This window comes from Centrocercus urophasianus, unplaced genomic scaffold (genome assembly GCF_019232065.1).
Source record: "Centrocercus urophasianus isolate 14NV4802_14NV808 unplaced genomic scaffold, USGS_Curo_1.0 seq_22, whole genome shotgun sequence".
In the NCBI taxonomy this organism is placed as follows: domain Eukaryota; kingdom Metazoa; phylum Chordata; class Aves; order Galliformes; family Phasianidae; genus Centrocercus; species Centrocercus urophasianus.
In genome coordinates this window covers 16,804,133-16,830,993 of record NW_024884778.1, presented here as the reverse complement: position 1 = coordinate 16,830,993, position 26,861 = coordinate 16,804,133, and the positions used below count along the sequence as shown (strand labels likewise).

Below are 26,861 nucleotides of genomic sequence, written 5' to 3'. Positions count from 1 at the left end.
CCCCAGGTGGAGTTCAATACATTCAAGCTGCTCTCTTACATAAAGAGCAACTCCACCACCCCGCCTCACCAGCCGATCTTTCCTAAAAAGCACACAGCCCTCCATGACAACATTCCAGTCATGCGAGCTGTCCCACCACGTCTCTGTGATCGCAGTGTGATCATAGCCATGTGACCGCACGCAGATCTCCAACTCTTCCTGCTTATTTCCCATACTGCGCGCATTAGTGTATAGACACTTCAGGGAGGCAGCATTCCCCTGCCACACTCCATCCCTTTGAACTCCACCCTCGTCACCCATCAAGTTCACTTTTGAACCTTGAACTACCTGAACCTCAGCAGCCCTCATTTTTTCCCTTTCCCTCTTCTTACCTAGTTTAAAGACCTTTCAATGAGGCCTGCCAGCTCCTGGGCTAGGATCCTTTTACCCCTTGTAGACAGTTGAGCTCCATCTGCAGCCGTCATGCCAGGAGCTGAGTAAGTTGCCCCATGGTCAAAAAAACCAAAGTTCTTCTGCCTGCACCATCCTCTAAGCCATTTATTGATGAGGAGGGCTTTTTTTGATCCTCTCAGAGTCCTTCCCGGCCACTGAAGGGATAGAAGAGAAGACCACTTGCATTCCTGCACCATCCAGTACCCTCCCCAGACCCTTGAAGTCATTTTTGATTGCCCTTAGGCTTCTCTTGGCAGTATCATCACTGCCAACCTGAACTACCAATAAGGGGTAGTAGTCAGACGGGCAAATAAGCCCAGGCAGCTTTCTAGAGCTTTTCTAGTTCACATCTGATATGGTGCGTTCCATTAGCTTGCACAGGTAAGCAAGGGGTGAAGGCAGGGCCAGAGTGCAGTGAGAGGCAGGCAGGGCCAACCATCATGGCTGCAGAGAGTGACAAAGCCAATGACACATGGAAAGAAGGCGTTTTTCCCCAGTGAAAAAGGACAAAGGATGAGAAAACAAACACAGATTGTTTCCCAGCAAAAAAAGCTCGATGGCGGGTTGTGTAACTGCCGGTGGTTGCATAAGCACAAGTTTGGTTTCTGGAAGATGATAAGGGGAAGTAATTGGTAAAAGACGTTTAAAGCTGGGGACAAAAGGGCTGTAAGCACTGATGGAGTGAGCAGGTGTGAGGTGTGAAGGCACTGCTAAGATTTCCCTGTTGACCCACCCAGGCAACAGTACCCATCCATTTAGCTGAGTGTTGCATAGCCCTAATTGCATATCCCCTGTTTCTCAACCTATTATTTACACAACCCCTGGAAGTGCAAGTGCAGTAAAACGCCCTGAATGCAAGGAAAAGCACACCTTGGCAACGTGTGCAGATGCACAGCCTTGAGCACGACCCATGGATACTCCCAGTAAATACCCAAACCCCGGCACCACAGAAGACCCCAGAGAGCAGCAGACTGCTTTAAAAATACTTTATTCTTTAGAAAATACAGCATTCAGTACAGTGTGCTCCGCTCCCCCCAGGCTTCACACCCCCCTCACTGGGGCACCCCAACACGGTCAAGGCAACATCGGCACATTCACCGGTGAGCGGGGAAGGGCACGGGAGCAGCCCTGGTGTTACCACTGCCCAGGGGTGTGGGGGAAGCAGGCCTCGCTGGTAGCCAGCAGCAAGGTGCTCTCCTCCCCAAATCCTCTAAGAAAAGCCAAATCCACAATGCCAAACTCAAGCCCTGGGGACAGCCCTTGGTGACCAGCGATGTCCTCGATGCTGTGAGCACACTGGAGCCCCGGCTGGCCCTCCCTGGGGGGCAGCCTCCCTTGTGCCAGGATTTGGGGCAGCCCACGTGGGTGGGAGCTGGGTGGCCTTTCACAGGGGCTCGGGGCTTTATCCCATTTCCCACACCCTTTTCCTTGCAAAGGGCAATAATGTCCAGCCACCCCCTTCCTCACCTGGGTGCCAGCCTGGACCAGAGGTTCGTCCCACAGATGACAACACCCAGAATTAATGGAGCAGTCAGGCCAGCCCCCGCCTTGCAATCACACTACAAACACTGAGGCACCCCTATGCTGATAAAAGCACAGGGATGGGGATGAAGGAAATGGGGAAGGATGAAGTACGAGGACAGACAGCACAGGGGACAGGGGTGGCATGGAATGGGTTCTGGCTCCTGTCCCAAACCCAGCCGCAGGGCTGCAAAGCCTCCCTCCGAGGGAAAAGGCTGTCCTTGGTGGATCAGAAAGAGGATCCAAACATTGCCAACAGGCACGGTAACCTTTCTCCAAAGCCAGGTGGAGCTCAGACCTTGCCCTGCGCCAAGACTGGACAAAAACAGAGCTGGGTGCTGCCCTTCCTCTACCCCTACCCATAAGAAACTGGCTTCAAAGTCCATTGAGCCACATCCCTGTGCCCCAGCTCAGACCCAAGGGGCTTCACAGCCAGACCAGCCCAGGAGGCACAGGGACCTAGAGCTGGGTGGGAGCAGCACGGAGTGGCTGTATGGGAAGCCACCAGCAGTGTCAGGTACTGGGCAGCTGTTGCTTGCATGTCCAGGGCCCTGGCCATGAGGATGCTCTGTATGACAGCTGGGAGTGAGAAGGGAAGGGAGAAGCATCTGTACTCCCCAAAAGGCAAATCCAGATAGAACAAGGGGTTGTCTCTCACCAGGGACAAATGCTCCTGCCAGGTGCTGGGGCTGCAACAGCGAAGTCCCCCCTGCAGGGATGGGTCTGGGCTGCAGCCTGGAAAGGCTCGGGCAGCCATAGGACTTACACAGCGGGGCTCTGCTGAGTAAAGGCTGTAGGAAGAGGGAGGAGGGAAAGAAGCATTTAATGTTATCTGCTATTAAACCAACACCAGGTATCATCTCCTTCCTTTGCATAGAGCAGCTCGTAGGTGAGCGAATCCTTCCCTCAGCACAGGTAAACCAAGGGAAAGCTCTGGTCCCAGCTGGGACCAGAGTAGGCTGGAGACATGGTCCTGCTGCTCCCGTGCTTCCCCAGTTGTCCCCAGGCTTGCACAAGGACATGGAGAATGAAACACAAACACCTACAGCCTGTCCCCATCCCACTGCTCTGCGTTGGGAGAAACAACCCGTCCTGATGCTCAAAAAGGAATGAAAAAGGGAAAAGAAGGGAAGGGGAAGGCTGAGATGGAGGGAAAGATCCCCAGGTCAGCAGAAAGGCCTGGAACGGAGGGGTGGAAGATGGGAAAAGTCAGGGGGATGCTGTCCATTCACCACCCGTCCCTGCCTCATCCAGATCTAACTGTCCTCGCCGTTCTCTCCTGGCCCTTTGATCAGCCTCTTCTGTCCCCGTTTCCCCACGGGCCCTTTGGGCTTGGCAAAGGCCTGCTTGAAGGCGTGCTGTTTCGGGTGCACCTCATCATACAGGAACTCTGCCGTCAGCTCAGCGCCGTCGTCGATCTCAATCTGCACAGGGAAACGGGGTTTGTTACCATCAGAAAGGTCAACACCATGGAATGGAGATACAGGAGGTGTAAGGACAAAGGGACTACACAAATGGAAATGGTGTTACAATGAGAAAGAAAAGGTGCTCACCTGTCTCCAAAGATCTGGGCTTGCAGGGAAAACTCCATAAGAGAAGGATCTCCAACCAAAGATCCTTCCCCAGTGGCAGTCAGCCCTTCAATGAGCTCTAATGAGCTCATATGAGCTACAGAGTGCCATCACCAAGCCACGTCCCTTACTGTCACATCCACACATCTTGTAAATTCCTCCAGGGCTGGGGCAGCCCATCTCAATGCCTGACTGTCTTCACACCCCAAAATGCTGCTCTCTCAGGGTAACCCCGCACTCCTCCCCAAGGACACTGATAGGTTTGGACCAAGGACCCACAGGGTAGAAGCAAAGGGGCCTCCATACGCCCACCGTGTGAAGTACTGTTGTCAAATGACTCAAAGATTTAGGTCATTTCAATCCCAAAGCTCTCAACCAGGGAAATCCATCCCCTCCTACCGGATAGAAGTCTTCACCGAAACCACAGATGCTGGGGATACCCGTTAGGGCTGGGGCAGAGATGTCAGTGCAAGACCATTCCCCTTTTCTCCAGGCCGCTGTTAAACAACCTCAGGGATGCCTGAGGCTTCCCTGAATTCTGAGACCTCACCCCAGTCAAAACCATGTCGCATCCAGGAGGTAGGGACTCACCTTCTTTGCTATCTCCAGACAGAACTCCTGCTCCACAGTGTCGAGCAACCGGCTCTTGCAGCTGGAGTAGAGCATGCGCTCCTTGATGCTGCATTTGTACCCAGGCATGGAGTAGATGAACACTGCGAGAGAGGAACGAGGCTCAGTGCTGCCCACGTGCAACGATGGGGAGCAGCCAGATCCTGGCTTTCTGGGGCTGTTCCAGGCTGAAGAGCCCTGACAAGCTCAGGTGCAGAGGCCAAGCTCTTCCACTGCCATACTCTGCAACTCAGCAGCCCCTTGCATAAATCCTCCCCAGTTCTCAATACTCAAGACCCGAATTGTGCATTCCCCACATTCTCTGGGCCCCGAAGGCTTGCTGCCACTCCCTTGGGGGGAGCACGGCAAGGGAGAATCCGCTCAGATCCCCCACACCACCTGCACCATTGCTAAGGGCAGAGCCAGGGGCTCTGAGCAATCACTGCTCACCAACAGACTCCAGGTAGTCGCCCTCATGTGAATGCTTGTACAGGAAGAAGTGGTAGCGAGCAGAGTCCTGTGGGATCCTCTTGGGCAGGTCAGTGATCTCTGTGGGGCTCGTGTGCACCAGGTCGATGGTCTCCCGCTCCAGATCCAGCTTCTGGTTGAAGAAAGGGACAAAAGAGACCAAAGTGCCACAGCAAGGGGTGCTTGGAGGTGCAGGGGGAGCCGTGCCAGGGACTCACCAGCTGGATGTAATTGATTTTCTTCTGCTTCAGTGCCTGGATAGCCTGCTGTGCATCCAGCTGCAGGGGAAAGGCCAGGCCCTGCAGGGTCTGGTGCTTGCTCTCCACACTGATCTCTGTCTTCACCTGCAAACAGGAATAGCACTGAGTGTCAGGGTGGTCATGGACCAGGTACCATCTCCAGCTGCCCCAGGGTGAATGTGCATCCTCATGCTTGCATTTGCCAAGGCACAGAGCAGCAGCTGGGGGCATCCATGCCCTCCTGGGGCCCGGAGGCCTGTCCAGCCCTAACCCAGGAACTTGTGGGTTTGATGGGTGAGTGCAGGAGTGCTGGCAAAGCTCTCAGGCAGAGGCAATGCTTGAGACACAGCTCACTGGAAACACAGCATTAACATTTAGATGTCACCAGCCTCGGGATTGTGGTGCTTCCCAGCAAACAGGAATCACCCAGCAGAATCTGTCCCTGCTCGTGCATCCCCCAGACATGCTCTCCTCCTTTGCACAAATGCTCCCAGAAAACAACCTCGGCACCACTGACGCTTCTCATGGGGCTGCATTGGCACAGCCTGCCCAGAGCTGTGGGTGCCATCCCTGGAGGTGCCCCAGGCCACGGAGAGGCCCTGGGCAGCCTGAGCTGAGGTGCAGCCAGCCCATGGCAGGGATGAGGCTGGGGTCTGTGAGGCCTCTTCCAACCCAATCATGCTGTGATTCTACGATTCTCAGCATAAGGCTGTTTGCAGAGAACTCCTAGCTGGGGACAGGGCAGGGTGCCACAACCAACACTGCCGCCTCTTCACCTCATCCTCCCACACTGCAATGTGCAGGGAGCCTTGAAATCCCAGCATCCAGCTGCGGGGGTCTCGGGTCACTTACAGGTGCCCACTGCCCACACTGGAGCGAGGATTCAGAGACCCGCAGCTCAGACAAGCCCCCATTTTCACACCAAACCCTCAAAAGCAGAGGCTTTTGCACGGCGGAGCAAACAAATCCCCTCTCCACGAGACCAAAGCCACTGCAAAGAGGAAGAAAGACGGACAGGCCGCGTCACATCAGGCACCTCCACCCCGAACAGGGCTGTGCTGTGACCCTGCAGGAGGGAAGGGAGAGCGGGACGCGCAGCGGCACAGCATACCTCCTCGGGGCTGGGGTACTCTACCAGCGATGGGCAGCAGCAACAGCCCCCCACCATCTGCCATAGAATACAGGGAGACGGAGTCACGCCGCTGGCGGAGGAGCTGCCCCTGAGCCCGCCCCACCTGCCCCAGGCACACAGCAGCGCCAACCCGCACACTGCACACCAAGTGCTGCTTCCGTTTGGGATCGGTTTAGGAGGTTTGGTGCAAAGATGAGAAAAGCCCCTCCTCCCCACCTCCCCCCTTTTTTTTTTCCCCCCCTATAATGATAATGGAGGAAAATCACACACACGAGCAGCCCATCCATCGCCAACTTGAAGTAGAAAAAACCCCAGGAGTGATCTAATCCCCGTCTCAAGTCCAACACAGACTTCAGACACCAGCTCCCTGGGGGTTTGTTTAGTGAGCCCAGCGTGGGGTGAGCTCAGCTCCCCTGGGCAGAGCAGGGGGCAAAGGGAGCAGAGCATGCAGCACACGGCCTGTGGAGCAGCCTACCATCTCCGTGCTTGAGTCTTGTGAGCAGGAATCCTGCGGGTGTGGGAAAGGAGACACTGTCAACGGCACCCACACAGGGATGGATGGGTCTAGGAACAAGGAGGGGGTGGTACCAACATGCTGGGAGGGTGCAGGCCTACCATGTCTCTGCTGGAGGCCAGGGAAAGCAGGTCCTGCGTGCAGGCATGGAGAGTGACAAAATGACATGGGAAATGTCAGTGCTGGGGAGGGACAGCCCTGAGCACGGCTGTGGGACTGGTTGTTGGGACAGCCCAGGAGCTCCAGGGGCATTACCAGCCCTGCTCTGCCTCCTGCTGACTGCCCAACCTGTGTTGGGATGGAGGAGTTACAGCAACAGGGCTGGGGGTAATTCCTCCACAAAGGGGAAGCCCCTAAAAGAGGGATCCCCCTAAAGGTTTGGGGAAAAAGTGCCCAAGCTACTTTCCAAGCTCAGAGTATAGGAAGATGAAGAGCTCTGCATTCCCACAGTCAAAGACAGGGCAAGCACACACAGATGCTGATGGCACTCAGGTTTGCCTTCTCCTCCCTTGCAGAGACGTGGCACATGGGATTTACCACTGCCAACACCAGACCCCCATGTTTCTCCCCTGCAAATGCCCTGAGAACTAAAGGATGCTGGGGCGATGAGCAAAGAGCTTTCAATGCTGGACGAAGCAGGATGGAGTCGGAAAGCTCCCCAGATCAGAGGTCATCTCAGCACTGCTACCCTCTGCAACACACCTCCCCGTGGCGTTTTCTACTCCTTCTCTTTTTAAACCCACAAGCATTGGGCTCATTACCAGGCTCTGCACAGGGATGGCCAAGCTGCATCCCACAGCTCTTGGCTTGGGCCTGCCCACTGGCAGCACTTGGGCTGCAGGGTGTTTTACCTCCTTTTCTTTACTTTTTTCTGCTTTCCCCTCCCTACTGAGAGTTGGGTGCTGACCAGAGCTCCTAATTTGCCTTTATTTCCCACTCCACCCCACAGATAAACCTGGTTTCCCTCTGCATTTCTGAGCCTGCAATGCCTCCCAGCGCTTCCAGAAAGACTCTCCATTTGGGCAGGGACTTGTTATAACAGCTCAATCTCCATTTAAAAACCACTGTTTGAGCCCACAGGTCACAGCCTCCAGCACAGCAGTGATGCATTTTCTGCCTTCAGCTTTGGAGAACTCCCTCACACTTCCCCCAGCCTCCAGCAGGATGGCTCAGCACATCCCCTCTTTCCATGCCAGGTGCAGCCTGGCTCAACTCCTCCCTGTCCCAGTGCAGAAGGCAGGGCTGCACAGCTGCCACATCCACCCTCCTGCTTTGCTGCTGCCTTTTGCTTCCCACTGGTGCCTGCTGCCAACCCAGGAATACCAGCACTTCCACAGTGAGAAATGCCACACTCACAAAGGTTAGAGACCGCGCTAAGAGATGCACCACCAGCAGCAATCCCAGGCAAGTGGCAACGACATGCACTGCAAGGCACTTGGTAGCTTTTAAAGAAACAGTGTCCCTTGTGTCACTTCCAAAATCCTGGTGGATTCACAGAGCTCAGGGTCCCAACAAAGAGACAGCCAAAGAGCAGAGCTGCTGAGGTCTGAGCTCGCTGCAGGGCTGCCCAGCAGGTCACAGCCACTCCTCAGTGTCTGTTTTGTCCCACGTGAAGACACTGCCAATGCTTCAGCTACAAAGGACACGGAGCTCTCTGCCCCCAGCTGTGGTGATGGGGACAGAGGGGGAAGCGCCAGCATTTTGCACAGCCAACACAAGCCAGCAGCACGGCACCAGCACCGCAAACACAACTGCTGCAGCCTCCTTCCCTTGTGCTGCAGCACACCTGGTGTTCTGCAAGGAGACAGGTTACTGTCACTCTGCTTCTGCAGCAATGTGCATGTCCAGGCAAGGACGGAGGCACTGCTATGCAGGGTGCTGAAAGCTGCTCCCGTAGCCCCTCTCTGCTTTGCACTGCTCCAGAAACTTGCTATAAAGTCAGCACCGACAGAGACCCTGCAGCAGCCCAAGCATCCAGGTGCTTCACACTAAATTCAGAGGCAAAATAGTGATTTTTCTCTCTTTCTAGATGAGAAGGTCCACTTGCTGTGGTTCAGGCTTACACAGGGGACAGCGTACCTTTAAAATGAAACCCAACCACACCAAACCTGGGCAGCTCACTCGCTCGGGAGCCACCTCTTGCAGTCAGGAGGGTGGGGAGCAGCGGATCATTGGGAACACAAGCAAAACGAGCAACACTTACCTGGGCCACTTCACCCTGCAAGACACAGCCAAGAAAAAGCACTTAATCCTACAACACCAACCAGCCAGGGCGATGGCCTGGGTGGGACCATAAAAGCCCAAAGTTACTGCAAGATAAGCAGCACAGCCCAGAGCCTTGTCTCAAAGCCCTGTTAGCTCTCTCTTCTCCAAGGTGTCATCTTGCATTCTCCAGCCTAAATCCTGCCCATACCCTCTGGGTGGGAGCTGAGATGACTATACCATGCCCTACTAGAAGATCACATTTGGTGGCATGCCCCAGATCCATTCATCATATCTGTCCAGCACCACCCAGTGGTTGTCACCACATGCTCAGCAGTGATGCTGCAGAACAAGCAATGACCTCCATAGTTCTCCAGGTCTACAGGGAAAGAAAGATCCAGGCAGCGCTGAGAAATGTGGTTCTAGCCCCTTGTTGTGAAAAAAGGCCAGGTGCTGGTTGGTCTCTTCCCAGTTTGCAAGAAAAAGCAGAGGAAGAGAGGACCAACAACATTAATGCACTGGGTTGGCACTGCCCCCAGACCTGCTCCTGCCCTGTCTTTGCCACTAACTGGACCAGACTGCTTGGCTTAATATCTCCCAGGCTCCACATCCATCTCTAAGCCCCACAGACCCCATCACAGGAGGAAGAGAGAGGGATGCTACTTCTGTGACGTCCCAGTGAAATCCCCCTCCTCCCAAACACAGCTTCCAGGCAGTCCTCTCACCCCATAGGATCCTCTTCACAGCCTCAAGGTTTCCACAGCATCACAGAGGTTGGCACGAGTGTCTCATGCTGCTGCAGGACCTGTGTTGTGCTGCAGCCTTGCCTGGCCTCATCCAGCCATTTTTGTACTTCCTTCCAGCACTAAGCCCCAGACATTCAGGCTAAGACCTCTCCCCTTTAGCACAGCACCCCTCACAGCCACAGATGAACCTGAGAAAGTACACTGTGACAGCCAAAACGTGAGCTGGAATCCTTCCTGTTTTCCCCTCAAATTCAACTCCAGCTCTGAGTTCCATCCTGATATCTAAAGATTTGACACCGCTGCCTGCCTTTAGGCTCCACCTGCCTGCTAATTGCTAATTACAGCATGCAAAGTAAGATATCCAAGCTCATGTCCTAGCGAAGAAAAGAGTCTGTAAAATTCATCATCAGTTTGACCATGAGGTCATACAAATGCTTGATCCACCTCAGCAGGTTCTGGAGCGGGTTAAAAAGCACACGTACAAAGGAGCTTTGTAAGAGTGAGCTACCTCTGCACCAAAGGCTGAGCCCCAAACCTCCCCGGGGCTGGGTGCCATGGGATGCCCACCTCATTGATGCGGATCTGCTGGAGCTCCTGCTCAGCTGCAGTCAGCGGGGCGGGCGCAGAGCAGGACGATACGTGCTTCTGGTACCCACTGAGGGACACATCCTCCTGCAGACAGAGGGACAAGAAGGGAAACGTTAGGGAGTTATTATCACCACGGAGCAGACAGGACAGGGCTATGACCCCAGCCTGGATCTGAGATCCCAAGCTCTGGCTCTCTCCCTGCCCACACGAATGACCAGTGTGGGCTGTGCTCTCGGACACCTCCATGCAAACACCACACTTGATTTGAGCCCTGCCCATCCAGGCCATCCCACCAGCCATGCAGCAGTGCGGTCCCTGGTTGAGGAGCAAAGCTTGAGACCACAACAGCCAGAAGAAAAGGAGACCACAGCCCGATTGCAGCCATGAAGCAGGATGCCAGCAGCTGGAATCTTGGGTAGGCTCCCAGAGCTCAGCTTTTAACTCAAAAGATTGAACAGTGAACCACAACTGTACCTTAACTGTTCCAAACATCTCATCCTTTATATGTCCCCCTCCAAATTCTTTCTTCACCGTTGCTCTGGTTGCAGCATACAGCATCTTCAGCCTGACCTGCGTGAGGAGGGATACAGCAGACACGGTCAGGGAAGGAAGCAGGGGACCTGTCACCTCCATCCCACTGGCACCTGGTGGTCACTGCCACCTCCTGACCCAAAGCTCTGCCTTCCCAAAGCTCAGCCTCCCACCCCTTCCATGTGCAGCAACAACCACAGCTGGTGCTGTCATTTGAGACTCATCCCTGGGAGCCAGCTTGCAGCCCAGGACCCTGCAGCACAACAAGGAATAATGTCACCTTCATGTGCTTGCTTAACCACGGGATGCTCTGATTACACAAACACAAAGAAACACAAAAACAAATACACACAAAAACAAATAAATCAAAACCGATACAGAGACTCCAGATTCTCATAGGGAGCAGAAAGCTCTCTGTAGCTATTGGCACTACAAGCTATAAAGTAAGTACCTGGAAACAACCACCTGGTTTTTACCTCAGTCCTGTGTCTCACCCCAGCAGCTCTAGCTCCAGGGGATTGCTCTGGGCACAGTGTGGGCACTTATCAGCTCTATTTCCACAGCTATGCATGGAGGCACGTGCAGCCTTAAGGAGCTCTGGCCTCAAACCACAGTTCACTGGTTTATTGTACAGACAGACAGCAGCTTCACAGGGAATCATGAAAAAAATCATGTTGCAAAAGAACAGTCCTGGTGGTTTGATGTTGTTGAGTCGCCATAAGGGACCACATCCTTCCAATGAAAATTCCCCACCAACAAAGCAAAACGTTGCTTCCATTCACCTTTTAGACTTCTCTTGCACTGTTCTCCTGCAAAACTCTGCTCAGGAAAGAACTTTTGCAAGCACTCCCCAGCCCGTCTTGACCGACACAGAGGACCAAGCCAACCCTCTGCCATCAAGGCTCACAGTCCCTGGGTTATGCTAAGGCCAAGGTCACAAGCCACAGGAACATCAACACCAGCCTACGAGCCAGCAGGTGTCGTTGCTGGCCTACAGTTACACATCCTGGAGCCACCGAAGGCAGATTTTTGGACACCTGCCCATCTTGCTCCCGCCCAAATGCCACAAGTTCCAGGACAGCAGAGCTCACCGGGGAGTTATCAGGGGACCAGGAGATGAAGAGCCACTCGTAGCCCTGGGCGTTCTGGCTGTCCAGGCGGTACAGCACATAGCATGGCTGCTGCTCATCCAGCAAGGGGAGCACAAAGGCATCATAGTCCATGTCCCAGCGCCGGGCCAGCTCCTTGTGCGCTCCCAAAACGAGCTGTTCTGGAAGGAGAAGAGAGAAAAGTGAAGGTTATGCAAAGGCAAGGCTCAGCTGCTCTTATCAGACTCCACGTAACCTCAGAGATGCAAAAACACTTGCTTGAGGGATAAGCAGGCAGGGGTCTGTGCTGTGTCCCCCTGCAGCAGGCCGTGCTGCCAGAGAGCCCTGGCTTCTGGAAAGGATTTATGCAGTTCACACATGTGGTGGCATCTCAAGTGTCCAGAGGGTATTTTTTCCCCTGCTACGCAAGCATCAATGGGGCTGGAAGCAGCAAGCAGCAAGCTGGGCAGTGTGGGGCTGGGATTTAAGTGCCAGTGTAGGCATGGTATGAACACAAAGAAAAATATCAGAGAAATGAAAGGTTTGCCATTCTCCAAAGCCTCTTCAAAGAGTTCTCAGGAAGCAAGGACAGAAGTTTTCTGTGTTGCTGAAGTGCAGCAATGAGGTTTTGCACTCGCTGTGGCTCTGCCCCTGGAGCGTGGGACACCCTACATCCCAAAGCTGCTTTTAGATCATGTTCCTCCACACGAGTTGCAGGGAAGAAAAGAGGCTTCAAAAGGCTGAAGGACTACTAGCAGCTCGCCTAGAGCTGCTCTGTCAGCTCTGCTCCAGACGGACACCATCCCCAACCTGTGCTTTCAGAAAAGCAGAGCTGAGAATACTTTCTCTCCAACAAAACCATCTGCTTGGAGAAAGAAAGGAAGAAGCAGCATATAAACCTCAATGTAGACTTAAACAATACAAAGCAGGCAGGCAGAAGGATTTGGCTTTTTGGAAAGTTCCAAAATCTAAGAGAGCCCAACAGATTTCACCTGGCCAAACACCCAGGCAGCCCCAAGGCCTTCCCACCTGCTGCATGTCCCAGCACCCCATGCACAGGGCAACCAATGCCAGGTAATTCATTGCAGGCGAAGCAGCACAAGCCAGCCCACAGCAGTGCCCTCAGCAGCCTGCAGCATCCAGGTGTTCCCTAGGCTGAAGAACTGCCTGTTCCAGAAATGCAACACCAGCATCAGCACTCTCTATAGGACCACCTCCAGCATCACCCTTTTCAGCCTTTGTTTGCTCTTCAGCTTGCTCTGCTTCCTCCCACAGAGTCTCTGCAGTTCAATTCAATTTCTTTAGGGCAAATTTTCCTCCCTAGCTCCGGCAGCAAAGCCAGAAACTGCACCATGGCTGGGGTTCCCAGAGCCCAGACCATGGAGGTGACAGCATGGTGGCAGGGCAGAATCCAAAGCACAAAGCACTGCCAAGCAAGGGGATGTGATTTCTACTGACAGTAACACGTCTCCATTGCTGCTATGGAGCAGCATCTAGAGCCAGCAGCCCTCACAGCCACACTGCAGCCTGGGCTTATCTGACTCATCCCTAACAGAAGGACGAGCTTTTTAAAGGCTAAAGATGACCAGGGAACAAAAATGGTTGTTGGTTGCTGAGCTCCAGGGTGGCTGAAGTCACTGCAGTCCCAGCTGTAGGACGGTGCCACACTGCTCTGTGAAAAACAAGTCATTCATATGCAATGGTACCAAGCCGAGCAGATGGAAAACCTACACCTCAGAGGTTCCTGCTGGGATGCTCAATCACTGCTTTGCTCCACTTGCTTATGAGATAAAAACTGAGGCCCAAAGGCACCTTTTGGTGGCCAAACGCAGCAGGGCAACACGCAGCCCCCTGTGCCCTAGCAGCAGGAAGGAGCAGGACCTGGGACTGGGGGCACTGGAGAGCTGGTCTGAAGTCAGCAGGATGCAAAGTCATTGCGTATCCCAGAGTGGCCCCAGCAGAGGCTGTGAGGCTGTTGTTGCCAAGAGTTGCTCAGCAGCTCACCTGAATTTTGGGCTTGGTTTTCACATGGACCCACAGCACTCTGCTCTTGGCTCCACGTGTCAAGAAGCCCCGCTTGGAATTTGTACATTTCCAGAAATGCAAGCCCTATTTTTCAGCATATTTGGCCAGCAAAGAGGAAAGAAAGGAAAAGAGGAGAACTGGGCTGACACAGCATAAATCAAAGCACTTAAAAATGGAGCTTACCTTCCTCGATGATCACCTTGATGAGCCGAACTGAACCATTTCGGGCTTTGGCAAAAAAGTCCCTTAATTCCGTGGTGGCTGAAAGAACCAGAAACATTGTGATCAGATCGAAGGGCCAAAGCAGGTGCTGCTCACTGACGGGCCGTGGGGATAAGTGATTTGGCAGGATATTAATTAAAAACCGTCCAGAAAAAAAAAGAGAAAGAATAACCGGTGCCAAAACGTTACAATAAAAATAATATGAAATCCAAACAGCTGGCCTCCTCGGGGGTAATAAAGTGCTGCGTCTCCCAGAGGCTTCAGAGTTAAATAGCAGCTGGGAGCACATGTGATCCAGATAACCTGATACTTGGCCTGGGTGAACATAATCACCCAAATTTAGCTGATGGCTTGGCTGGTTGCAGGCAGAGCTCAAGTGACAAGTTTATTAACTTTGCAGCGCAGTCAGGTTTGCATGCAGGGTGGCTGGGAGATGTTAGGAAAGGTGGGGATGCTGCTGAGCCCCAGTGCTGCAGGTCACTGAGCCCAAAGTGGAGACACAGGCGTGAAACTGAGCCCTCTGGATGGGAAAGAACAGCAGGCCATCAGCTACGGCTGCAGGCAGATACCCACATGACAGCTCAACAGCGAGCCCATTGGATGCTGCCATGCAGCCACTGGGGATCTGCAGGGTCAGAGCAGGTAAGAGTCACCCAGCACATAAGTGCACACCCTACGACAGACCCTTCCATGCTGCTGCATGTGTTCTGCTCCAGCCTTGCTGTGCAAGAAAGAAGAACCAAGGCAGGGTGCTTAGTGCAGGGCATCCCGCCTGGAAGATCCCATCCTGAGACTTTAAAGCTGCAGAGCATTCCAGCACTTATTAGAAATACAGAAACAAGTGCTGCAAAGATAAGCAACCCACTGCTCCCTGCAGCAGCCCCAAAGTGCAAACACAGCAGGGAACTGCTGCTTGAGGGGTCACAGTAGAGCAGCTGGGCAGACTGGTTCCTTCCTCCCATGTGATAAATCTGAGCTGCATGAGTTTCACCATCTCAAGAGCTGTCCTGAGCAAAGGTCTAGAAGTTCTCCCTTTCCTTGATGCCTTCTCAATCAGAGCATAGCTCAGGGCTGGAAGGGACCGTGAAGCCCCTCAGCCTCAAGCCCTGCCATGGGCTGCTTGCCCCCCACCAGATCAAGCTGCCCAGGGCCCACCAGCCTGGGGCATCTTCTGCAGAGAGAAAAGGCACAGATGAGAAGCAGCCCTCAGGCTCAGAGCCAAACCCGAGCACGACATGGGAGTAGGACCATCCTCCCAAACCCATCCCATGGCCCCCGGCAGCATGGAGGCACACAGCTTTCCAGCAGCACTCAGCCTGCTGCCGGGTATTTTTAGCCCTTCCCCTGCTGACAGGCTGCTTCCTCCAAGCAGCTGCTGTGGTTGCTGAAGATACGAGAGGTTTCTCCCAGGGCGGAAGAGGAGGAGAAAAAGAGATGTTTGTACACCTAGGAAACCTAAACGCGAGAGCCAAAGGGTCCTGATGAGCGTTACGCTTTGCCATCGTGCTGCCCAAACAGGAGGGAGGGGGATAGCAGCTTGGATATTCCTAGCTTCAAGCTAAAATATTTAGGAAAAAAACACCAAAAATTAAAAATAATAATCATCATCATCATCACTGATGTGTCTGTGCCATTCCTTTCTGCTTCCTCCAGCACAGAGCCAAGGGAGAGGAACATGCTAGCCGTGAAGGCTTTCAGCATGAGCTCAGCAACTGCTTCATTACAGCATGATTACTGCTTAATTGGCATAGCAGACCTGACGAGACAGTCTGCGTGCCTGAAATATTAACAGAGAGCCCCCAGCCTGTTCCAAAGGAAAAGCAGAGGGATGGAGGAGGGAGCAGCACCGAGGCATGGGATGACACAGGGGTGTCCCCAGGATGTGATCCTGAGGCTGAGGGCCCTGCATGGAACAAAAACCCAGAGCAGCTGCACAGCAGTGGGAGCTGCAGAGGGAGGGCCCAGAGCTCAAGCAAAGTCCTCAGTGCTGGCAGGTCCTGGAGGCAGCAGGGCACCATGCTGCACTGTGGTTGCTGGAGGTAGGTGGCAGCCGAGGCAAAGTGGCAGAGCCAAGGGAAGGCAGCTCAGGTGCATTTTGGTGGGTCGGTGCCCACAGCAGGAGGTCCCCAGACCCGATGTGGGTCCAGCTTTAAGTCCACATCTCCACGGTCAGATCTGGCCACCGCACCAACGCGTCCTGCAGTCAGGAATAGAGGAGAGGCAAAGTGCGTGCTGGAGGACAAGGAGAGCTCCCTGTTCTCTCAGCAGGTTGGAGGAACAGGCTGGAAAAAGAAGAAAAAAAAAAAAAAGAAATAGGATGAAATTCACTAGGAAGCGAAACACCACAGAGGGAGAGAGCAGCGTGCATTGCCAGCAACTCTGGAGAGAGAGAGGGTCACACTGGGGGCAAGCCTATGCTGGTTAGTGGCTTCACGGCATTGCAAAGTCAGTTGTGAAGGCAGGAGCAGGAGCACAGCTTGCAGCAAGGTTACATGGTGCTGACACAGCCTCAGGATTGGCGTCGTGCAAGGAGAATGGCACAGGCCATGCGAGACTGAGGGAGCTGGGGCTGCGTCCAGAGAGGGAGAGCAGCCCTCACCTGCTGGGCCTTCCCACTCATCCCCAGCCTGCTGACAGCTCCCGGATCAATAATACATGTCCCCTGAAACAGATGCCTCTCTCGGCGTGCTGCGTCCCCTCGGCCTCCCGGCACGAAACCTGAACCCTCAGCCATCAATCTTTCATCCTCTGGCCACTATCCTCAAGCTGAGGCAACTGCACACTGCCAATCCCTCCTGCAGCTTGGCTGGCTGCTTTGGGCACTGAGAAGATTGCATTTCTCACCACGGCCTTGCAGGCAGCCCTTTCTCTGGTGAAAAAGCTACAGACTGCATGAGAAAATACAATGGAAGGGAAAAAGGAACAACTGAGCAAGAGAGGAGACAGCCAAAGCATCTTCCAGTTCTCCACGATCACAGAATGGCCTGTGTTGACAAGGAGCACAGTGCTCATCCATTTCCCAACCCCCTGCTGTGTGCAGGTCACCAACCAGCAGACCAGGCTGCCCAGAGCCACATCCAGCCTGGCCTTGAATGCCTGCAGGGATGGGGCATCCACAGCCTCCTTGGCAACCTGTTCCAGTGCCTCACCGCCCTCTGGGTGAAAAACTTCCTCCTCATATCCAACCTAAACCTCCCCTGTCTCAGTTTAAAACTGAGTCCTATTTAGTGATAGCTCCTTGTCCTGTCACCATCCACCCTCGCAAACAGCCGTTTCCCCTCCTGTTTATACGCTCCCTCCAAATATTGGAAGGCCACAATGAGGTCTCCCCAGAGCCTTCTCTTTCTCCAAGCTAAATAAACCCAGTTCCCTCAACCTTTTGATGCTGGGTTCTGTTCTGCAGAAGGGTTTCACTGAATCTTGGCCACACTGCATATCCTGCCTGGGTATCTCCAGCCATTCATCCCATGAGCCATTCGCCTCCATATCCCTACCTGGAAGCCACCTTCCCCCCACCCTGGCACCTCCCAGATCCTCATCAGAATCACTCTCACTCTGGGTATCAGACCAGCAGTGGTCTCATTGCATTTAGAGGCTCCTGACATGCACTTTCCAAGGGACTTCCTCTTCCCCACTACTTTAAGAGGCATTTATTATTTGCACATCCTCAAAATTACAGCTCAAGCGCAACTTCTGCAGGGGTTAGAGCCTGCCTCTGTGCATTCTGAGTCATGGGGGTGTTTGCTTTGTGTTTTGCATAAGCCCAGGGCATTTCTGCTCTTTGCTGCAAAGCAAAACCAGGAACCAGAGCACTGGTGCCCAGCCCGGAAGAAGCAGTCATTACCCACAGATGGGGATCAGCTCCTCAAAGGCAGCCCTGCAGCAGCTCACTGCACAGGCCCCATGAGCAGGGAGGTTTTCGTTTCCCTTTTCTTATCTCAGCAGAAACCCCATCACCGCCATTCCTCTCTGTTGCCCGCAGAGCGCACCTACAGCCAAGGAATCACAGAATCATTATGGTTGGCAAAGACCTCTAAGATCCCCAGGTCCCACCGTCCACCCCCCACCTGCCCACGTCCCTCACTGCCACATCCCCACCGTTCTGGGACGCCTCCATGGACGCTGACTCCCCCAGCTCCCCATGCAGCTGTGCCAGTGCCCAACCGCTCTTTGGGACAAGTGCTGGATAGGGACAGTTTCCTTCTGGAGCTTCCTTCTCATCGAAGAGTCAGCCTGGGAGCACAGCCAGCTGCTCCCACTGGGATGGGCAAGGAGCAGCTCAGCAGCCACAACACTGCTATCCCCCCACTTTCTGCTCCTTCTTCACCTCCCACTTCATTCTTGCTCACACAAGCCACTTTCTAGATGGAAAAAACCCTTCAAGACACGTTTTCACCCCAACATTTCTGCCATCCACACGAGCACCACCATCACCTCCCTCTCCCTGGGACCCTTCATCTTCTCTCCCAAAGTCAGCTCACACAGAATGATGCTCCTCCCCCCCTGCCCAGCACACGCCTGCTTCCTGCTGTGCAGGGAAAGGAGGTCACCCGACTTTCTGAGGCACTCACACTCAGCCTTCCCTTCACTGCTTATATCAAATTCTCCCTTCCAAGCTATCACCGCGAGCCAGGCTCACAGACGAGGCTGGGTGGCTTACCCTCAACACATGAAGATGGAAGACATGGAAAATCCCTCCTGCTTGGCAAACAGCTCATGCACTCCCAGAGGGGGAGGAAGCAGCAGCAGCATTGCTGTGCTCATCTGAGAGAGAGTGAATCAGCTCGCTGACGGGGGAAGGAATGATGGTGACCACTGTGCCAGGGTGGGGGAGAATGAAGGACCCCCTGATGCACCCACCCAGCAGTTTCCAAGCAGTTTGGGAAGGGAATGAGATCGCCTTGCTGGGGCTGGCACAGGTCAGTGAACTGCAAGAGCAGCGGTGCAAGGCCAGCGCCTCTCTTCCACCTCTGTTTCAAGCACCAGGACACTGCAAACCCTACCAGGGCAGTGCATCCTGCCTGCACCGAGAGCTCAGAGTGCTGTGCCCACTGCTTCGGTTCTGGTTTTGTTGTTGTTGCAACCAGAGGAAAGCACAAAGAGGTCCTGAGCTTTAATGTAGCAGCCTAGGGCTTAGAGGCAATGAATGAGAACGCAAGGGCCGACGGCCACCAGCACTGCCAGGCCAAGCAGGAGCAGCATCTGAGCATCAAACCGCATCCCATGAGCACCCAACGGGAATGATGCTCCTGGCTGTCCTCGAGCAAAGGGAACGTCACCAGAGTGTGCTGCGAAGGAACAGTGGCCATAAATTCACCCTAAATTCGCCATGCTCCCAGAGAGGCATTGGCCACGAGGAAGGCACAGCGAGCTGGCACAGCCCGCCCAGCATAGCCCAGGGCCGGCATCTTTGCCACCTCTGCTCGCATATCAATTCGGTTCCATCAATTATGCAGTGCCTCCGGTCCTGCTTAACGCTGCCCAGGGAGGTGTCAGGTGGGAGCGGGGGGAAACGCCACGGAGACGCACACTGTCACCCCCCGAAACCTCGGAGCCGCCTCCGGGGATCCCCCCACATATCCTTCCCCCTAAACCGGCCTTCTTCCAACACGGAAATTCCAGAGACAGCACTGCTGGCGTTCTTTCTGCTTAAAACGCAGCCCTGCGGCGGGAGGCGGCCGGCAGCACGCACAGCGGTGGGCTCGCACCGCGCCGCTCGCACCCTTCTCCCCGTTGGGATTTTGGGCTCACGGCGGGGCTGTGCCGCTCCGCCCGCTGCTAGATCGCAGGGCAAGGGCCTCCGGCTGCGCAGACCCCACTCCATAACGGAGCAGCCGCGGTAGAAGACACCTTAGCGGTGCCGAGCCGCGTTCGGGCATCGCGCGGAGACAAAGGATGCGCGAAGCCCCGCAGCACCGCGCTCGGATCGGCCGCGCTGCCCCCGACCGCCACCCGCGGTGCCCACCCTGCGCATCCGGGAGCCGCGGCGGGGAACGAGCGGCGTGACCCGGCGGTTCGGCCCGGCCCACGCTTACCGTGGATGCCGGTCTGGTGCGTCATGGCTCCTCTCCGCTCCGCTCCGCCGCGTCCCGGGCAGGAAACGGCTCCGCCGCCCGCACCGACGCTTCCGGGAGCCGGCACCGGGCGGAGCCGCAGCCCGCACCGCCCCCGGGAGGAGCCGGACCTCGAGCCGCGCCCGGTCCGTGCGGGGGGAGCCCGCGGGATTCCATGTCCGTCGAGTGGTTGCGGCGGCTGCGTCGGGGCGGCCCCACGGAACGGCCCGGAGGTGCTCAGGAATCGGCACCGCGCTCCCCCCAGCCCGCCCCGCCGCAGTACCGCCGGCCCAAGTTCCTCCGAGACGAAGAGGAGAATCCGAGGGACGTCAGGACCGTGCGGGGCACCGGGCCGGAGCGGCCGCTGCCTTGGGGTTCGGGCTATGCCGAGTGAGTGCGGCCGTTGGGGGTTACGGGGCTGGGGGCTGCGTGGGGTTACGGGGCACGAAGTGGGTGCTGGGGGGCTGCGGGCGCGGCGAGGAGCCCCCGGAGCGTTGGGCAGGGCTGAACGCGGTGATCCCCTGCCCCGGTGCGTTCGTTGCGCTGTGCGAGGCAGCGGTGGGCAGCAAACCCTCTCTGTTCTTCGGTGAAAGAAGCCCGCGTGTCCCCAGGAGGTGAGCTGCAGGGAGCGGGCAGAGGGGCTTCTCGGGGTGAGCGGTACCGGAGCGCTGAGCCCTGGCAGAGCACCGTCATAGCAAAGGGAAAAACACAACCCCATAAATCTCTGCGTTTGCCTCGGTTATGGGAAGAGGGGCGTTGTGGTGGGACCGCTTTGTGAGCTGGAGGTCGTGGGATTGCAACGTTCAGAAGGTGAGCTGTACAGGGAGAGAAGGGCCCAGCGTTAAGGCCAGAAGGAGCCCTGTCACCAGCCTGGCACAGCTGCCTTGGCTGCCAGCAGGGACTGGTGGAGACAGGGGTGCCCCATGACAGCTCTTTCCCCATAACTCTCTGTATTCCAGGTGAAACTTTTTCCTGCTTGATTTGATGTTTAGATTCCCAGCCAAGAGATCCTTGACTTTGAGAAGGGAGCAAGCGAGCACGGGGCTGGAAGGAAGGCTGGGGGCTCGCTCCCATGTTGGCTGGGGAGTGCTTCGCCCCTCAGCTGGAGTGTTTGCACCTGCAGGGTTATCAATGCTGAGAAGTCAGAGTTCAACGAGGACCAGGCGACGTGCTGCCAGATCTCCGTGCGCAGGAAGGAGCCAGGCCTGGAGGAGGACCAGGAGTGGCTGATCCTGTGCTCCACGCAGGTACGGCCCCGTTCTGAGTTCCCCCAGGTGCCCCCAAGGTGTTGCTCCATCGGCTTGGCTGGAAAAGCCAGGCAGAACACGTTCAGCACATCCTGAGTGCGAGCTGCTGTCTGCATGGCCCCTCTCTGCCTCTTTTCACTGCTTGATCTTCTTTCTCCCTTGCAGTTTTTGACTGGTTACTACTGGGCACTCTTCGATGGCCACGGTGGCCCAGAAGCTGCCATCATTGCCTCCAACTACCTGCACTACTGCATCAAGCAGAAGCTGGAGGAGGTTGCGGGGGCCATCGTGGAGCCCCATCCCCCCATGCACTTGAGCGGGCGCTGTGTTTGTGACAGTGACCCCCAGTTCGTGGAGGAGAAGCACATCCACATAGAAGATGTGGTGGTGGGAGCCCTAGAGAATGCCTTCCAGGAATGCGTGAGTTCTTTGTCCCTGCAGCAAGGGTTCCTTTGCTCTGAGCTCTCTCATCAGGAACTGGTCAGGCACTGATTGCCCAGCTGCTTGGGTTTGCCACATGGGCAAGGGATGCTGTGCATTGGGCTAGGCTAGGGCTGCCAAATGCCACAGCCTGCAGCTCCTTGAGCAGTCAGAGTGCACCCTTAAGGCGAGCTGACATCATGCTGGGTCAGTCAGCTGCCTGAGGTCTGCCTCAGGGCCATTGCACTGCATTGTAATGCTGACACTGAGCAAAGCTGCAGCATCTCTGCTCCCAGGGAATACATTCCTTCAGGACTAGACCACGGCTATTGTTAGACTCATAGACCATATGCAAGTTTGAGATCTCTGCTATCAGCCTGTCCTTAGCACTCAGTCCAGCAGTGATAACTTTGTTGGCTGCACTGAAGCAATGCTGACTTTCACCTTGCTGATTTTCTGCTGACTGCCTCAAAGCAGTTTTAGCTCCAGATTTCTGCTAGGAGCCAGGGGGCAGCTGCAGAAAGCAGCACCCTGGTTAACATCGCTCTTCAAACTTGTTTAAACCCACAGGATGAAGTGATTGGCCAGGAGATGGAAGCCACCAGCCAGACAGGAGGCTGCACTGCTCTGGCTGCCCTTTATTTCCAGGGAAAGCTGTATGTGGCAAACGCTGGGGACAGCAGGTGAGTGCAAGGAAAGGAAGAGGTTGCTTGGGAACAAGAGCTGGAATTAGCAGAGGTTTCATAGAATCATTAAGGCTGGAGAAGACCACGAGAATCATCAGGTCCAACTGTCCACCCATCACCACTGTGCCAGCTGAGCCATGTCCACATATCTACGGTTCTTGAACACCTCCAGGGATGGTGACTGCACCACTTCCTTGTGCAGCTTGTTCCAATGCCTTACTATAAGGTTTCCAGCACCTTATGTAATTCTAGAAAAGCTAAGCATGCAGCACACTGTGGAGCACAGCTGCTTGCCTGCCATGGGACCTATTGAATGGGTGGATGGGTGCTCTCGTGCCTTCTAGAAGGGCTTTCAGATTTCCAAGCACTAATGCTGCCCAGCCACAGGGCAGTGCAGCAGTAAGCTGATCCTGGCAGGGGTTCAAAAGTGGGATTTGATTTCAAAGCATGTTAAACAGCTTCCTCATGTGTCTTTGGCCACCACTCCTCCAGCAGGGAGTTCTGCCATTGTTAAACCAGGCAGGCTCAGTTCTCTGCTGCAATAACACAACTGCAGTGTTAAAACACGCCAGCATTTTTAAACCCTCCTGGATGTGTGGCTCTTCTCTGGCACTGCTCTGCCACAGAGCTCTCTCAGCTGGCTGACCCTGGGGTAGCCCCAGTAACAGGAGGTCAGCAGAGACGGGGCAGCCTTGATGGGGATGGGGCAGGATGCAGCTCAGCTCTTTGCCTCTTTTTCTCATAGGGCCATTCTTGTTCTGAAGGACACCATTGTGCCCATGAGCTCTGAGTTCACACCCGAGACAGAGAGGCAGCGACTCCAGCACTTGGTGAGTGACTCCTCTCATCCTCAGATCATCAACCTGGGTCAGGGAGGGCTTGTGGCAGGAGCCAAACTGTCAGCAGCCACGGGGGCTGTGAGCAGGATTCAACTAACAGCTCTTAGTGTTGGAGATGCTCACACCCAGCTTGGCCCTTGGGATGTGTTTTCCCACTGTTGTTCCCACTTTGCAGCTGGGAGTGCAAGTCCCAGCCTGTGAGCAGAGCACAGCCTTGCTGCTCACCCCTGCAGAAGCAAAGCCTGTCCATCCTATGCCTTTGTTCCCTCCTTCAGGCTTTTCTCTTCCCCAAACTCCTGGATGGAGAGTTCACGCGCTTCGAGTTTCCGCGGAGACTGAAGGGAGATGACGTGGGCCAGAAAGTCCTGTACAGGGATTACTTCATGGAGGGCTGGTGGGTTCTCTGTGTGTGGGGGCAGGGACGTGGCACGGGGCAGCTTTACCTGCTAGGGGCAATGGAATGCTCGAGGGGCTGTCTGAATGCAGAGCTGTTATCGTGGTAAAGGATGCTGTGAGCAGCAGGCCAGCAGTAGTTCTGCTCTGCCTGAAGAACAGGACCTTTGTAGGGAACAGCAGTGGGAGATGGTGCTGGGCTCTGCAGGTGGGGAGGTGGGGAGCCTCAGTACAACTGGAAGGAAATGGGGAAGGAGAAACACCCTGGCATTCAACAAAGGGTCATTCTTAATGCTACTGCTTCAGCAAGTCACCTTGAGCCTTCCTCAGTCACTCCCTGTGCATGGGGACACCACGAGTCTTGAATCACAGTTGAAATGCTCAGACTGAGTTGTACCATCACGTCAGACACCAAATCAACACTGAATGCTCTGTTCTAGGGGATACAAGCTGGTGGAGAAAGCTGACCTCAAGTATCCTCTTGTCCACGGTCACGGGAAGCAGGTAGCTTGATGCTTTATGCCCTGGGAGGGCAGAGCAGGCTGATGGGGAGGCCGAGAGCATCCCAGCCACTTGATGGGTTACTGACTGCACACATCCAGTGTATGCACACAGGGGTGGAGCAGGAAGAGCCCTGCCACTACCAGTGCCACAGCCCACGTGGCACCCCTTTGCAAAGACAAAGGACCATTTTTTTCAAGTCAGTTCAATTTTCTTCCTTGTCATCTCACACCATGAGATGACAACAGCCCTCTTGGGCTTCCTGAGGTCTGCAGGACATGCTGCTCACTACAGAACCCACCTTTGGCCTTCAGCATGAGCCTCTACCATGTCCCATGTTCTCCTACCTCACCCTTGTGCTGGCTTTCCGTATCCACACTCCTGTCAGGCCATCGCTTGTAATCACTTCTCCATCTCTCATGCCTCCTGGGGTGGCTGTGGGTGATGTGTGGATGATGCTCCTAAAGGGCAAGTCATGCAGCTGCCTTTAAGGGAACTGTGTTCTTACATGTGTTTTGCTTGGGGCCAGGCTCGTTTGCTGGGGACTCTGTCTGTCTCTCGAGGTTTAGGAGATCATCAGCTCAAAGTCATCGACACCAACATTGAAGTCAAACCTTTCCTCTCCTGCATTCCAAAGGTTAGTCGGAACACGTGGAACTGCAGGGGGGTGGTGGAATTCAGCTGCTCCTATTTAGTAGCGACTAAGCAGGTCTCAGCCGTGCCCTTTTTCCATCCCGTTCTCTCTGCATGCTGCCCAGGTGGCAACAAGGGAACAAAAAGGTTCAAAGCCCCCAGATCCCACAGTCAGCCATCCCTCAGGGAAGCAGTTACTCCCCTGCCCCCTCCTATGCACTGCAGCAAGTGGAGGTTCTGCTGGCATTCTGACCACAACGGAGTGCACTCACCACTGGTTGCCACCTACTTTGTTTGGAGTCTATGATTACCCTCACATGGGGAAGCAAAGAATCACAGGGTTGCTTAATGCATCCCAAAGCCGGGTGCAATACAGGAAACATGGCAGCCCTTGGTAAATAGCTGGAGCTTTCACATGTGGAAAACCCCCTGATTCAATCCTGTGTTTTCCAGGTGAATGTATTTGACTTTGCTCTGCATGACATTAAGGAAGATGATGTCCTCATCATGGCAACTGATGGCCTTTGGGATGTTTTGAGCAACGAAGATGTGGCTCACATGGCCAGGAGCTTCCTTGCAGAAAACAGGACAAATCCCCACAGGTAACATCAGCCTCGCCCTTCCCTTCCCAAAAAACCTGTCTGGACCAAACACACACTGAGACCACTTGGCTTCCAGGTCAGCTCTAGCATGGCCAAGAACTCTTTCTGGGGACTCTGGAAGGACTGACTCTTAGTATTTCTGCATCCTAAAGAAGCAGTGATAATGCTAATGTCTTCAGAAGTGTATTCTGGCTCTGTAGAGCCCTGTCTCAGTGTTGTTCTTGGAGGGCAGCGTTGAGTTAAACCAAAACTCTCATTTTTCCCCACTCCCAGATTTTCAGAACTGGCCAAGAGCTTGGTGTGCAGAGCAAGGGGAAAGAAGAGGGGCCACCAGTGGATGCTGGATGATAACCAGGAGGCATCCTATGATGACATCTCCGTGTTTGTCATCCCACTACACAGCAGGGTTGAGGACTGTTAGCATGACAGGCAGCATCTCAGTGCCCCCCTACTGTGGTGCTGTTGGGCATCAGCACAGGACTGAGGGATTTCTGCCAGTCATGCACCCTCCTCCAGCAACACCACCTGATGCAGAACCTGAGAACGCAGAGCCAGCACTTATGCAAGAAGATCAACAACATGCAAGTGGGCAACAAATCATCCCTCTTACTGCATTTACTTTGCCGTGCCAATGGGAAACTGCAGAAGCAGCCGCAGGAGCCGAAGACCACTGCTGATTAAGATTTAAGGACAGTGAACCTCAAAGCCCCATCTCTAGCAACCCTTCTTTTTAATATTAAAGAATGAAGATCAAGTGAGGTCCATCCAATCTTGAGGACTGGATTTTAATCAGACTCAAACTGAACATATAAGCTACAGGTGTCCCTCGTATCCATTTGCTCCATCAGCTGAAGAACTGGGAACTGCTGCAATGACCAACAGTGGTGGCCCACACCTCTTCCAGCTGAGATGGAGTCTCCACTGGAGTGGTGGATACCTGAAGAGCATTTCTGCTACACGTGATGTAGTTACTGTACAGCTCTCTAACAAAGTTTAGATCAGAGTGCTCACTAACACTTTGGGGGTCACTCTGACTACTGGCAGCGAGGCTGGTTTTGTAGCAGTGCTGATGAGAGCTGAAGTGTGTAAGGAAATGCATCAGCTGATTTCCTAGAAGAGCTCCAAGTAGAATAGAACCGGTTGTTCCATGTAGCTGGGCGCCGGTGCACGAGCGGTACGCTCACTGCAACAGAAGATGCCAGGATCATCTGAGCCTTTAAAGCAGATCTCTGAGGTTTTGAGCTGTTCATTAGACAGGTAAGTTCAGGTCTGGACAAGCTTCCCATTTCCTTCCTTTTGTGTTCGTTGTTCCTCACACAAGTTTGCCACATGACTCAGTGAAGCGGACAAACCCCGTTGTCTTTTGTGAACTGCTCGAGTTTTGTAAGGATGAGTCCTAATAAAAAATTTCTGTGTACCTTCTAGTTTTGTTCCCATCAGGCTTCATACAGACCTGAGATTGAAAAACAGATGGCCTTAGCAGATCACAGGGAAGTTATTGCTTCAGAATGTATTTACTGCTGCCCAGACGCTGTTTGTTGCTGGCAGCGTTCCCCAAGCAGCAATCGCCCCAGAGCTGCGTGCCAGGTTATTTCTTCA

At 54.5% G+C, this 26,861-nt stretch overlaps 2 protein-coding genes across 3 annotated transcripts; one reads left to right on the top strand and one right to left on the bottom strand.

Moving 5' to 3' along the window:
* Nucleotides 1-1,403: 1,403 nt before the first annotated feature.
* On the bottom strand, nt 1,404-20,019 carry TWF2 (twinfilin actin binding protein 2). Of its 2 annotated transcripts, none has more exons than XM_042823722.1 (9): nt 19,924-20,019; nt 13,850-13,927; nt 11,645-11,823; nt 10,497-10,592; nt 10,002-10,106; nt 4,820-4,945; nt 4,584-4,734; nt 4,116-4,237; nt 1,404-3,377 (listed from the first exon to the last, which is right to left on the bottom strand). In XM_042823722.1, exons 1-9 carry the CDS (start codon nt 19,946-19,948, stop codon nt 3,210-3,212), a joined length of 1,050 nt encoding a protein of 349 aa, XP_042679656.1. In that variant the 5' UTR covers nt 19,949-20,019; the 3' UTR covers nt 1,404-3,209. The 2 variants fall into 2 exon arrangements, with proteins under 2 accessions (XP_042679656.1, XP_042679657.1); XM_042823723.1 differs by lacking the exon at nt 19,924-20,019 and adding an exon at nt 17,733-17,751.
* Nucleotides 20,020-20,116: 97 nt separating this feature from the next.
* Nucleotides 20,117-26,684, top strand: PPM1M (protein phosphatase, Mg2+/Mn2+ dependent 1M). The gene is made up of 10 exons (XM_042823506.1): nt 20,117-20,331; nt 21,065-21,188; nt 21,354-21,608; nt 22,179-22,291; nt 23,040-23,124; nt 23,409-23,527; nt 23,967-24,030; nt 24,557-24,664; nt 25,114-25,262; nt 25,536-26,684. The coding sequence occupies exons 1-10, from the start codon at nt 20,117-20,119 to the stop codon at nt 25,681-25,683; spliced, it is 1,380 nt and encodes a 459-aa protein (XP_042679440.1). The 3' UTR covers nt 25,684-26,684.
* The last annotated feature ends 177 nt before the right edge of the window (nt 26,685-26,861 follow it).